Here is a 13985-nt window from a genome sequence, read left to right as displayed (position 1 = left end):
GAACCTAGCATTCAAAACTCCTAAGTTTATGAGGAACACCTGAATCAAATCATGACATTCTGCCTCTGGACCCCATGAACTGATATGCATAATTGATGTAAAGTACAATACATTCAGTCGAACTTTAATTGTCCCCATAGTTTTTATCAATCCCAATGATGTACAAACATTCCAAGATCTTTTAAGTGAGCCATAATTCCAAAAAATAACCTCAAAAATTCCATAATGGTACATAATAAACATTCACACTGCAAAAGATGGCATTGGGCAGAGCAAAGAAATACTCAAGCAATACAAGATTTAAACATCAAACTCTAGTTACAAGTCCAGTAATTCTAACTAGCAACAAGTCTCTGGTATTACAATTCTGCCCCTCCAGCTAGGCTACTCACAGTCCTGGAAAACGTCATTGGGGCCGGCAGCTCCTTAGCAGCCATCTTGTGGTCCCGGCATCTCCACTGGATCTTCACTGCAATCCAGGGTTCATACCCATGGCTCCATGGAGTCTCTATACAGGCAATTAGCAAACCTGCTTCACACTGCCCATGGCCATTTCCAAAACACAAGACTGCATTGCACACTCAATGACCCTCTCTTTCCTGCATTTTTATACTCCATAATACCAGGAAGAGTGCCAATTTGTTAATCGAGGGGGAGAATAAAGCAAACTTTGAAGTACAGGATGTTCCTTGAACACTTAGGTCTCTTCAAAAGAGTCTACATTCTTCCTGTTGCCCCAGTGCAGGTCCCCTGCCCAAAGGTTGTAACCTCTCAATTGCAGCTGAATAGGCAGCAGTTCACCCAAAGATTTTTCTTCCGTTCCATATTTCTCTGTTCACACCAGTTCATTTCTATGTGAAACAACCCTGCACAACTTCTCAGGACATGGGCATAAGAGCAAGCTTCTCACACAAACTGCCTCTAGCTCAGTCCAAGCAAAGCTCTTTCTCACCCTTATAAGCCAAACCTCACAGTCCATAGTTCTTCCTGCATTCAGGTCCTTCAATTCTGACTAGAGTAGTCCATCAAGCTGTACTTATAGCACTGCAAGGCATCTCTTAGGCCAAGGTTTCATATCCTTCCACATTCTTCTTGAAAATCAACTCCAAAATGCCAAAGCCACACAGTCAGTACCACTTTACTGTTGCAGTTAGATTCACATTGCTGGTAGAAATCACCCAACCAGAGCAGCTTGTGGGAAAAAAAGAGGTTTATTTGGGCTTACAGGCTCAAGGGGACGCTCCACGATGGCAGGGAAAATGGTGGCATGAGCAGATGTTGGACATCATCCCCCTGGCCAACATAAGGTGGACCACAACAACAGGAGAATGTGCCAAACACTGGCAAGGGGACACTGGCTATATCACCCATTAGCCCACCCTCAACAATACGCTCCCTCCAGGAAGCATTAATTCCCAATCTCCAGCAGCTGGGAACCTAGCATTCAACACACTGAAGTTTATGGGGGACAACTGAATCAAACCACCACAGTTATATTACCAATATATATTAAAAACAAAATTCACAATTTTGACTCACTTGTTTCACAGATGCATACTTGGTGCTGCATATTAGATTCTCAAAGATTCAAAGCAAACTCTAATTCTTAATAACTTCAGGTAGAGCTGGGCTTGGTGGCACATGCCGTTAATTCCAGCACTCAGGAGGCAGAGGTAGAAGAATCACTGAGAGTTCGAGGCGAGTTCCAGGTCAGCCTGGACTAGCTTGAGACCCTATCTTGGAAAAAATAAATAAATAAAAATAAACAAACAAACAAAAAACTTTAAGGAGGAAAAACATTCTAAAGTAGCAGATAGTGCTCAGGTAGAGTTATTTGAATGCCAGGAACGAGACAGAGGAGATGAATCAAGGAAATATTCTGGAAGAAAGCTTTTGTTTAAATGACTGCAATGAAATTTGCTACTGTGAACTGTACAATCTTAGCTAATACTTTTTTTATTTATATCTGAATCACAATCCTTTCCTTTCTATAATTTTTATTTTGCATGTTCTACTCATTCAAAATAAGTTAAATCCCTTTTCCATGGGTAAGTTCTTTAGCTATTGAAAGCCTTTATAAATATTGTCTCTATTTTTTTTTCCCTTTTTTCCAGGATTATATACTGCTTTACAATGTATCAACATTTTCGGGAAGATACTGAGAAAAGTGTTGATTGGGTTAAACTGAAGGATTTAGTATCTCCATTGTAAAAGTATATTTTTTGGTTATTTTGATCATATTTTTTCCTGAATGATTAGTCTTGGACAAGAATTATTTTTTTCAGGTTTTCAAAAGCATAATAGGAATTACTCCACATTCATATTATTTCTAGTAGAAATAATCACTTTACACAGGTGGTACTTTTTTATTTGACATTTCTCTTTAAAAATTGCATCTCATTTTTTCCATCTGTAGTTTTGTATTGAGATTTTCATGTATAAGTCCTTTCTTAAAAGCCAAGTACAAGATTTCTCACATGGTTTTCTTTAGCACCATCTTGTTAATTTTGGATCATCTTATAATTTGTTTAGATTACATGTAAGTTTTATTTATATATCATACATCATAAGGGATTTTACTCCTAGTTAAACCTTTACTAGGGAGAAATGAAGAAATGCTAAATAAAATTTTGAATTCTTTAATGCCAACATATTTACATATGTTTACACGTTGTTTATCCTGCCTTTAGAACATCCTGGCTTTAAATCCTCGAACACAAACTCATGCAACTCTGCGTTCTACTGCGGCCAAGAAATTAGACAAGAAACATTGGAAAAGAAACTCTGATAAGAACTGCTTTGTAAGTACACTGGCATTTTATTTTCTTTTGAAAATGATCTCCTCCCACACTTTGAAGGCAATACTTTATACCTACTTAGAAACAAACTCAAATGTACTAAATCACAGCTGAGATTTTTTATATTTTATATTTGAAGATATGAAATATTTTATTTTAAAATATATATAAAATATTTTATTTTTTAAAATTTTGTATTTCTTCTGAGAAACTTAAAATTGTACAGATTTAGTTTGGTACCAAAGTCCATTTTCTTGACATCATTAAAATGTCTCTTAAGGTTGTGTTGTACAATATAGGTCATTACTGGTGGAAAAGTGTGGTAGGCACTGCTGTCTAAAACCTGGGCCACATGCTCCTGTGGAATTTATATATATTAGATGTTCATTATAAAAATTTAAAATTCCATGATGAGGAACAAAGCAGGTTCTTTGAGATTTCTGATTGTTGAATTTATTTATTTAAAATTTTTAATTATTTTTTTTAATTTGAGACAGAGACTCCTAGGCCAGGTTGGTCTTAAATTTGTAATAATCTTCATGCCTCAGCCCACTGTGTGCTTGGATTATAGATATGAACTACCACACTTGACTTGGATCTTACTTAACTGTGCCTATGATGTGATCACAGAACTAGAACTGTGAAACCATAAGTGAAGGTTAGGTGTAAACCCAAAAGTAACTCTTAAAATAATATTTTAGAAGATGTAGAACTTTGTATTTGGCAGTTTTCCTTCTTGTTTGTCTTCCTTAAATTTTATTTTTTTCTAAAATAATCAGTGTGATTATTACTAGTTTGAGTTAGCTGCCATTTGCTTTTTTGTTATTTAACATGTACTGTCATATAATTTGAGGGTTTTTTTGTACAGTTTCTCCCTGATTACTTTGTGAGAATGGGAACTGAGGATGCAAACTTGTGTCTTCCTGATGTTTTTTTTTTTTTTTTTTTTTTTTTTTTTTTTTTTTTCATTGCCCATTGCTGGCCACTGGGCAAAGGTCTGTGAATGCAACAGAACAATAGGAACCCTATAGCAGGAGATGATCATGTAGTCGATGGCAGACCTTAATTTGGCATTCTATATTCCTTATTCAGAGTCACAGGGAAATTTTCTTTTTAGTTGACATTGAGAGGGCAGGTCATTGGAAGGACCCAAATGTGGTCCCAATGTGATCTAATGATAAGGTAACTGCATGTCATGAACATGTATAATAATGGGAACAATTGGAGGGCACTGAAAACAGCCATCTAATTTCCAAAGCTATCTTGTAAAGACCATCAAGTGTAGGGTTGTCATTTTAAAGATGTGAGAGTTGTGATCTAGAGAAATAAGATAACCTCCCTGAGGCTTCTCATTCACAAGTGATCAAACTATTTATGCCCAGAGTTATATTTATAAACTGGTTTTCTGTGTTATGATTGGATTGTTATTGCATTAGGAAAGTCATTTTTAGTTCATGAAATGATCCTATAAATAGAGTGTTTTATTTTATTTCTTTTCAAATATGTAATTGTCAAAGATAGTAGTGACTTAGGTTTTGTTTTTCTCCATCAAATATGTATTGATTTAAATTTTTAGAAAATCTATTTACACCATCTTTGACAGTATTCATTACCATTTGTGCTAGTCTGCAAGTGTTGCTAGTACAAAATGAAGTGGGATAGACCATTAGATTTTCTTAGTGGTGTAGTAGAGGAGTCTAAAAGCAAGGTGACAGCAGTAATTATTTATTTTGATATCTTTCTTAAAATTATTTTTATTTTGAGAGGGAGAGAGAGAGAGAGAGGCAGAGAGAAAGAAAATGGGCACACCAGGGTGGTCAGCCTGCTGCAAGTAGACTCTACATGCATGTGCCACCTTGTACAAATGTGGCACACTGTGTACTTGGTCATTATGTGTCTAGCTACCTGAGATCTGGATATTTCAACATGTATTTTAAGCGCCACAGGCAAGCACCTTATATGCTAAACCATCTCTCCAGCCCTCATTCTGGTGTTTTTATGCTTTGCTTACTGATTGTTCCTTCTCACTGTGTTTTTAAATTATCTGTTCTTTTGTGTGTTGCCAAATTTTCTCTAAAAACACACTAGTTATATTGGATTAGAACCTGTTCTAATGGCCTGCTTTTAATCTGTTCATCTCTTTAAATACAGTTGCATTTTGAGATACTAAGTGCTACTGTTTTAACGTCTGAATTTCACAGGTACATAATTCAGCCTGTAAAAATACCTTCAGCCTACTAAGCACACACAACCATTCATCTTATGGTGACATATCCCATGAAAATAACCAAGAATTAGGCAAACACTAAATATGTAACAAGAGGATTAGCCTACTCATTATTTGTTCAGCAGAGAGAAATGTAGAAAAACAAACCATTCATTGTATTACAACCACTAGATCACAGTTAAGTAAACTCTACAGCAAATATATTTAATGTTAAACTGTGCATCTATTAACAATTATTTTGGGCTGGAGAGATGGCTTAGTGGTTAAGCGCTTACCTATGAAGCCCAAGGACCCTGGTTCAAGGCTTGATACTCAGGACCCAAGTTAGCCAGATGCACAAGGGGGCACATGCCTCTGGAGTTCGTTTGCAGTGTCTGGAAGCCCTGGCACGGCCATTCTCTCTCTCTCTCTCTCTCTCTCTCTCTCTCTCTCTCTGCCTCTTTCTGCCTCTGTCACTCTCAAATAAATAAAAAATGAACAACAAATTTTTTTAAAATTTATTTTAAGTAGATAATGATCTTTCTAAAAAGTCACATGCAAAATGCATGAAACATAAACATATATAATTTTGGCTGTGTGTATTATATCCAATGATGCCTTTATATATTCATAAAGATCAAAAATGTATGTGAAACTATTAATAGTGGTTACCTTTGTTTTCTTGGCACATCTTTATATCAAGTTTTATGTAAGGAACAAATACAGGTAGAAAAGTAAGTTTAAAGCTTCCATTCTATGTAAATAATCTCATTCTATAAGAACAGGTATATTACAGTAGAAGAATGATACTTAGAAAACTAGTGACATGTGTGGATTGACAGAGTTATGGAACATGAAGCTAGTATTCAAAGTTATTATCAGTATACTTAGTGAATGGAGTCCACTTGACTTTCATTAATATATGTCACAGTCAGTTCCCTTTACTGGGATTAACTTCTAGACTGGACGCACTTTATAGGAGGAACAGAATTGATTTCATGCTTACAGATCCAGGGGAATTTCCGTAATTGTGAAAGAAGCTAGCTTCTTTACTGAGTTTATGGAGAAACAAAAACTACCAATGGCACCACAAGTAAGCACACTCTGAGATACCCAGGCAGAGCTCCAGCACTCTTCCCACAAACATTTCTTATAGCTGGACTCTAGGATCCAAGGACAGTGACACCTCTTCTAGTCAGGGGGCTGGAAATCCAATTATAGCTTTAATTAAACATTTGTGTCGATTGGGGGACATAAATTCAAACTGTTTCACCATTCTCTGTCCTTATGTAAAGAATTAAGTAAAACTATTACCAAAGGTATGATATTTGCTTAATTTATGAATCCTTTTACTTGTGTCTTGTTAAAACGTACCTAGACAAAACGTTTTGTATGTAAAACAAATATAAAAGGCTTTTCAAGTTGGATAGAAGTTAAGTGAGCTATAAATACAGATCCCAAATAACAAGAGTTCTATGAAATTTATTTTTCCTACAAATAACCAGACATAGAGACAAAGAACCTGGATACTTACATGTACATGTGGGAACACATACACAAAGAGCAAGAGAGCGTGAGAGCAAGTGAGTTGTTCTCTCTAGCCTCAGAACCAAGAAAGTAATAGTCCATTGAGACAGAAGACTCTCAGACAGCCATTATTCTACTGTATACAAACACTGCAAAATGCAGAAGAACAGTAGCCCCTGTTTAGGCACTTGATTCACAAAGACATGTGGGGACCCTAAAATTCATCTTTTACTGAGGTGATGAGATGCCCCATAACCTCTGCTGGGATGGCATCAGAACCACAACTAAGAAAGTTTGGACATTCATCTGTAGTAACTGGGTGGTCTGCAGTAGAAATGGGTCTACTAATCTACTTGTGGAGTCACCTAAGAAGAAACACTAGAATTCCACTACATTATTAAAGAGAGTGTGAGAAAGAGAGAGAGAGAGAGCAAGAGCAAGCAAGCTAAAGAGAGAAAACAGGGATGAAAAATTTTAAATGTGCCCTAAAAATACTAAGTGAAAACAAACCTACATTTAATGAGAAATAAAGACACAGAGTTAAAAACCTAGTTGAAATCCACAGTAAGACATGTCATGTTGAAATTTCTGAAAAGTAAAAGTACAGGAAATATTGTGAAAATGGCCTGGACTTGTCTTCAGGGCGGTGCATTGCCAGGCCTTCCTCTGGGTCTGATGGACACACGGCAAAATCTCCATTTAGCCTTTTTCAAACCTCTGCGGTAGATGTTCTGCAGAGCAATCACTAAGTATCTACACCCACCTACTGTGTCCATTTTGATTCTAGGAAGATTGTACATCAGTTGTCAAAGTTGCTGCTTGGGACATTCTCTGTAGCTCTTGATCCAGACCCCTCATTTGTTCTCTCCTGTAATATTTTTTTCTTTTCTCCTGGCTTCCAGGGCACCAACTTCCATGGTTTTCACCCTACCTCACTGGATCTCCTTTTTTGCTTCAAATGTCTGATTTGTGTATTTTTCTTATTTTGCCCCTAAACATTGAGTTCTCTCTTTGTGTGTGTCTCTGTCTGACCCTTCTGTCTTTTCTTCTCTCCTTATAGCCTTCCTTCAACTCTCCTTTCATCATTTACTTCTCTCCTACTTACTTTTTTCCTTTTTCTCCTTTCAAAATTCTATATTAGTTATCTCATTCTTTTATCTTATTTTCAGTGCCTTCTTTACACAGAGAACTTCCATATTTATTTCTCTAGTCTTCTGTTTTTGGTTTGATCATGAAATACCTCCTGAGAACTTTTACTTACATGTCTAATAGGCATCTCCAGTACAACATACTGATAACTAAATGTATAAAATTATGAACTTCCTTCCAAAACCTATTTCCTGAAGTCTTCTCTACTCAATTTGTACTTAAAATAAAATATTATAGAATTTGATTTCTCTATTTTCCTCAACTCCCAGAACCAAGTAGAAGATCTGCTTGGCTGTGCTCTCAAATCTGTCCTGAACCTGACTTCTTACCACTGCCAGTACCAGTCTTTGTTTCTCAGCCAACACAACGATCTGGCTTTCTATAATGACCTTGAGACTAGTCCTTATGCTGGGACTGCTTCCAGTGGAAGTTATTGATAACACTATAGCTGAGGGCTCCTTTTAGATTTTCTTTCAATTTACTTGTTTGCCTGAAAGTGAGGGAGAGAGAATGAATGAATGAATGAAAGAAAGAAAAGAAAAGAAAAAAGAAAAAAGAGAGTGAGTATGGATGTGTCTAGATGCACGCATTATTTTATACATCTTGCTTTACATGGTTACTGGTAAATCACTTCAGGGCCAGCAGGCTTTGTAAGCAATAACCTGTAACCACTGAGTAATCTCCCTCTGTTAGATTTTCTGTGTTTACAGTCTTCAGTGATTCCTCCACTTACTTAAAGAATGCACTTGTACAACTGTCATCTTAACTAAGTCATCTCTAGGAGGCCAAAAAACTCTAATTAAATCCTTTGATTTTTTACCAAGCTCTTGAGCTTTCTTAATTAAGTATTGTTTATAGCATTTGCTACTGTTATATGCTTTTTATACACATTTTTCATTATCTGTTACTTTCCATGTGAATACAAAAGTCCAGTTGAGCAAGAATTAATATTTCGTTATTTGTTTCCTTACCTGTGCTCCCAGCTTCTCATACTGTGTCTGGCATATAACTCATGCTCAACATCTACCCACAAGGTGAATTCTTACATACTAGACATTATGGTTATATATTTTCTCTCTATGGAGTGCCTAACAGTTCCTCAAGAACCCTTGCTTATTGTATTGGATCTTTACTCTGAAGCATGGGAATGATTCAGGTCAGATTCTCATTTTACAGATGGCAGTGGGGAGGCTAAACAATGGTGATTTACTGATATTCAGAATATTTAGTGATCAGCGAGATCTATATATGAGCTTTCTGGATACAAATGTCTATTCTTGTCTATCCCATTATAGCTTTGAAAGAGACCAATAAGATTATAGAACAAGCAGACACTATTAAGTGAAGGAAGATGTGGATTATAATGATTCTTATATTTGTATTTATTTGTATTTGTATTTATTTATCAATCAGATATAACTAGAGTTACATATTTGGCCCCCTCTCAAATGTAGAGAATTATGTATTTACCTTGCCTTTCTAATCATTTTTGCTTTGGTTATACAATGATTGACCTTCAATTCATTTACTACTGAAGATTCAGTGAGCATATCAGCATCAGGGTTGTAAGGAGAGGTCTTTTGAATCCCAAAGAAGTTTTTCTTGAGGATTGTGCAATCCTCACCTGTGTTTCTTCCTTCTCATTTCTTTGGTTCTTGAAATATCCAACTTCAGCCACTGTGCTGAATGCTAAAAAATGATGAATCAAGTATGAAACATTGGTACTCTAAATTTTGATTAAAATAGATACCAATTTTGTTTTGATAAATTAATAATAGGTTTATTAGAATTCAGGTATTATTTTATCTCGGAGAACTGCCCCAAGAATGACATTTCTGAACTGTTTGCTCTGGAATTTCTTCTCTTGGCATTCTTATTGTTATTAATTGGAAGTTCTGAATTCAGTAGGAATTTAAACTGGCAAATGTGTTTATACTGGTTAATGGAGTATGAAGAAGTTATTTCTGTCATCTTTTAAGCAGGTGTTTCATAACTGCTATTTATTTTTGCCATTTTTGAAAATGTTGAATTGTCCTAATTACCTAAACACTTTGCAGTCATTTTCCACAAGCAAATATTTTTAAAGACCAAAAAATACTATGAATTCAAAAAATTTATCCTGGATGAAAATAGGAAGAAAGGAAGTTAATTACAGGAAATTATTAGACATTTACAAAACATTTTTTATAAATTTATTCTTATTACATGACAAATAGTAGATGCTCATAGTAAAACAAAAAATCATTTAAAAAATTGTCACGTGCAGCTCTATTTCTCAGTTCTTTTTATTTAACCTTTGAAACTCTTTACGTGTAGGTATTATACTTTATCTCCACTCAAAGATGAAGAAACATGCACAGGGAACGCCAAGAAGCCCATCCCCCTTCCACAACAAAATAGTGGAACTAGTCATTGACCTCATGTAATCTGGTATGACAAATTCTTAAGTGAAATACTTTGTGTAAGGAGAAATAAACCACTAATTATTCCTTGTAAACACTGAAAATGATTATGGAAATATACAGTGTTTGACCTTCCTTTTCTTTCATCTATTTATTGACAATTTTTATTCAGTTATAGTTTTGATCATATCATCACCAAGATTTTCTCTTACCCACCTTCCCCTACTGCTGAACTCCGTCTTTCCAACAAATTGCACTTCTACTTTTATGTCTTATCCTTTTTGTCACGAGCTGAGTTTACTTAAGGTGGCATTTACTGGCATGTGGGCAACTTCAGAGTGGCTACACCACTGAAAAAAATGTCTCTTCCTTCCATGGCAATCCCACAGTTAACTGCCAGTAACTCCTTCCATGTATGTTGGAATGTCAGTGAGCACAATATTCTTCAGTAAATCAGAGTTGCTATGAGTTGGGGATGCACTGGCCAATGTCATGTCTAGAGGACAGATTCCCATAGCACCCTCCATACTCTTACATTTACATTCTTCCTGCTCTCTCTTCCAGAATGTTCCATGAGCCTTGGAGGGGTTGATGCAGAGGTTCCACTTAGGGCTTGACATTGATGGATCACTTATTCTTAGCACTGTAATGAATTTTGAGTGTCCCTAGTAATTGCTGTCCATAGCAATAGGAGAATTCTTTGGCCAAAGCTAGGAGTGACAGTAGTAGTTTCATGGGCAAAATACATCCACTCATCCAAACAACAGTAGTAGCTTCCATCTTAGGGTATAGGACCTTTCTAGCCACTGGTTTAGACTAGGTTATCATTGCCAGGTATAATTTCTATCATATCAAATTAGAAAGCAGCTGGTTAACCCCAAAGTAGTCATGCTACTATTTCACAAATGGGGACTTACCTGACTTGTTGATTGTGTAAAATGCATGTCTATGACTTAGTAAGAGTGTTGACTTTGATAACTAGTCAGAAGGGAGTAGGGAACCAGTTTAGTTCCAGTTTGATTTCTCTATGTGCTGCAACTATAGCATAAGGAATCTCCATTAATAGAGTATTGCATCTAGTCCTGGTAGTTAAGAAAGAGTAGTGGCAAGAGCCTGTTTTGTTTTGGGATCCTCCTGTGCCTCCCTGACCATGAACACACTGGCAAGTAGCCCATCCCTGGTAGTAATGGTATTTATATTTAATAATGAATGACTTCTAGGGGTAACATTATGTACCCTTGAAAAACACTTCCTTTACAGTTCTTTAAACCACATACATGTGCATGCACGCACACACACATACACGCACAGACACACTTCAAGTTGCTAAGAAATAGGTCTGCCCATGATTTTTTTATGCATCTTTACTTTGGTTAAACATCATCCCCTTTTCTCTTCCACTCCCTCCCCATTCCTGCTTAAGTATTTCTACTCCCAATGTTCCCCCTTCTACTTTCATAACAATTGTTCTAAAATCCTCTTTCTGAAAATTCCTGTCATAACCCTCATGGCTTCGTTCTATCTTCCTGATCATTACTGAGTCTTATTCCAAGACAGTCCACTTAAGTTCAAAGCTAAGATCTTCATATGAGGGAGAACATATAACATTTGTTTTTATAGGCCTGGCTTACCTCCTCAGTATAATATTTTCCAGTTCCATCCATTCTTCCAACAAGTTTCATTATTTCACTTTTCTTTATGGCTGAATGTAACTCCATTGTATACATGCACCACATCTTCATTATCCATTCATCAGCTGATGGGCATCTGTCCTGAATTCATTTTCCATTCTTTTGAATTGAGCAGCAATAAAAATGGATGAACAAGCACCTCTGTAGCATGTAGGCTGTAAAGTCCTTAGGGTATATGTCCAGCAGTGGTATAACTCAGTTATATGGTAGTTCTATTGTTAGCATTTTGGAAACCTCCACACTTATTTCATAATGGCTACATCTGTTTGTACTTCCATCAAGAATGAATAAGAGGGCTGGAGAGATGGCTTAGCGGTTAAGCGCTTGCCTATGAAGCCTAAGGACCCCGGTTCGAGGCTCGGTTCCCCAGGTCCCACGTTAGCCAGATGCACAAGGGGGCGCATGCGTCTGGAGTTCGTTTGCAGAGGCTGGAAGCCCTGGCGAGCCCATTCTCTCTCTCTCCCTCTGTCTTTCTCTCTGTGTCTGTCGCTCTCAAATAAATAAAAAATTTAAAAAAAAAGAATGAATGAATAAGAGTTTCTTTTGCCCCATGCCCTGGCTCATTTGTTGTCATTTGGCAGAGGATGGAATACCAAAGTAATACAGTAGTTTTAATTCACATTTCCTTATGACTAAAGCTGTTGAACACTTTTTAAAGTAGTATTAGCCATTTGCCATTTGATAAGTCTCTGATCAATTTGCTAGCTCATTTTTGATTGGGATATTTGACTTTCTATTGTTTCTTTCTCAATTACTTATGTTTTCTGGAAATTAATCTGTCAGTTATATATCTGGAAAAAAATTATCCTAAATACTTTTTTGAGTTTAACAATGTCAGGCCTTAGTTGCCTTCTGTATTTATTCCCTGCTTTTTTTTTTTTTTTTTTTTTCCTGAGGTAGGGTCTCACTCTAGCTCAGGATGACCTGGAATTCACTATGTAGTTTCAAGGTGGCCTCAAACTCATGGAGATCTTCCTACCTCTACCTCCCTGTACTGGGATTAAAGGCGTGTGCCACTACATCCAGCTTATTCCCTGCTTACAAAAGGATATTTTGTTGCTTATCAACTTGGAATAAAGGTGATTGTGGTATGGCCCTTGCCATGAAGTTTCTTCAGTCTTTTGAAAAGACAGGCTTATCCACATGTAATAATAGTGCCATTTTAAAGGTAAAACAATATAGCAATTTTAATTATCAAAGTTACTTTTAGCATATAGAAGGTGGATTGAATGAGAAAGATGGATGCAAGATCCCTGGGGCTGATGTAGGAAGTTAGAAGACAAATGATATGAAGAAAACCAAGTGAAGGTGAGTAATATGAGAGAAATTAAGTTTGAATATAGTTAGGAATTAAAAAATATGACCTACGAGTTAAATTTATACATACATTTAGTTGTTTACGGGATGAATGGGGGGAAGCATGCATTCAATTTATATTTGACATTCAAAAATGGAGAGGAAGAATTTTAAAATGCCAGAACATAAATGTGATTATGGGTGGAATTTCCTACATATAAAGTGTTGAGTGGAGAGAGAATTAAAAGTTAAACTATTGAGAACAGGTTAGGAATTAGGATGAGACAAATAAGTGACAGGCTTGTTGGAAATAAAAAGGCACAGAAATAAAGGTAAATGATAATAAAGATCAATAAAAATAAGACATGAAGATAGAGCCTTACCTATTTCTTTTTTGCCTCAGCATCTGATGTGGCTCTTCAGGGCTCTGAATCCAGCATGACAATGCCCTGTAGAGTTGAAGATTTGGATTATGAGCACTATAGGATCTGAGACGAGACATAGAAGAACATGGCTGGAGAGTTCTTACGAGGAAGGGAACCTTATATGGTTTATTTGCCTCCTAGCATGCGGTTTCTTCTGCTCCAAATATAGTGAAGTTTTATACTTTCAGAAATTATACTTGAGATTTAACTTGTCTTCTGGGTCCATTCTTTACTTCTCAGGTGTACATGGGCAGTATTGAAGGGTATTCATATTTGTTAATAAAGTTGCAACCATTCACTTTTTGCTTAGCCAGCTACTTGCTGGAATTAAATTTAGTATAGAATATAGGTCCCAACACTGAGCTCTATATTCCTGAGTTTAAACTCCAAAATGAGATGAGCTTTGGATCAGATTCATAGAGACAAAGCAATTCCTGCCTACCTTTGCCTCTCCTTATATGAGATTGCAAAGCAATTTCTCAACTTTTAGA

The 13985-nt window shown here is 36.3% G+C and overlaps 1 protein-coding gene across 2 annotated transcripts in view; it reads left to right on the top strand.

The window, feature by feature from the left end:
• Dpyd (dihydropyrimidine dehydrogenase) overlaps nt 1–13985 on the top strand; it is a 1202971-nt gene that overhangs the window by 204186 nt on the left and 984800 nt on the right. For both annotated transcript variants that reach the window (XM_045137960.1, XM_045137961.1), the window contains one exon: nt 2691–2801. In XM_045137960.1, the coding sequence (XP_044993895.1) occupies nt 2691–2801 (111 nt within the window). The remainder of the gene's footprint in view (nt 1–2690; nt 2802–13985) is intronic.

The sequence above is a fragment of the Jaculus jaculus genome, chromosome 19 (assembly GCF_020740685.1).
Source record: "Jaculus jaculus isolate mJacJac1 chromosome 19, mJacJac1.mat.Y.cur, whole genome shotgun sequence".
NCBI lineage: Eukaryota > Metazoa > Chordata > Mammalia > Rodentia > Dipodidae > Jaculus > Jaculus jaculus.
This window is presented reverse-complemented; position numbering and strand designations above follow the sequence as displayed.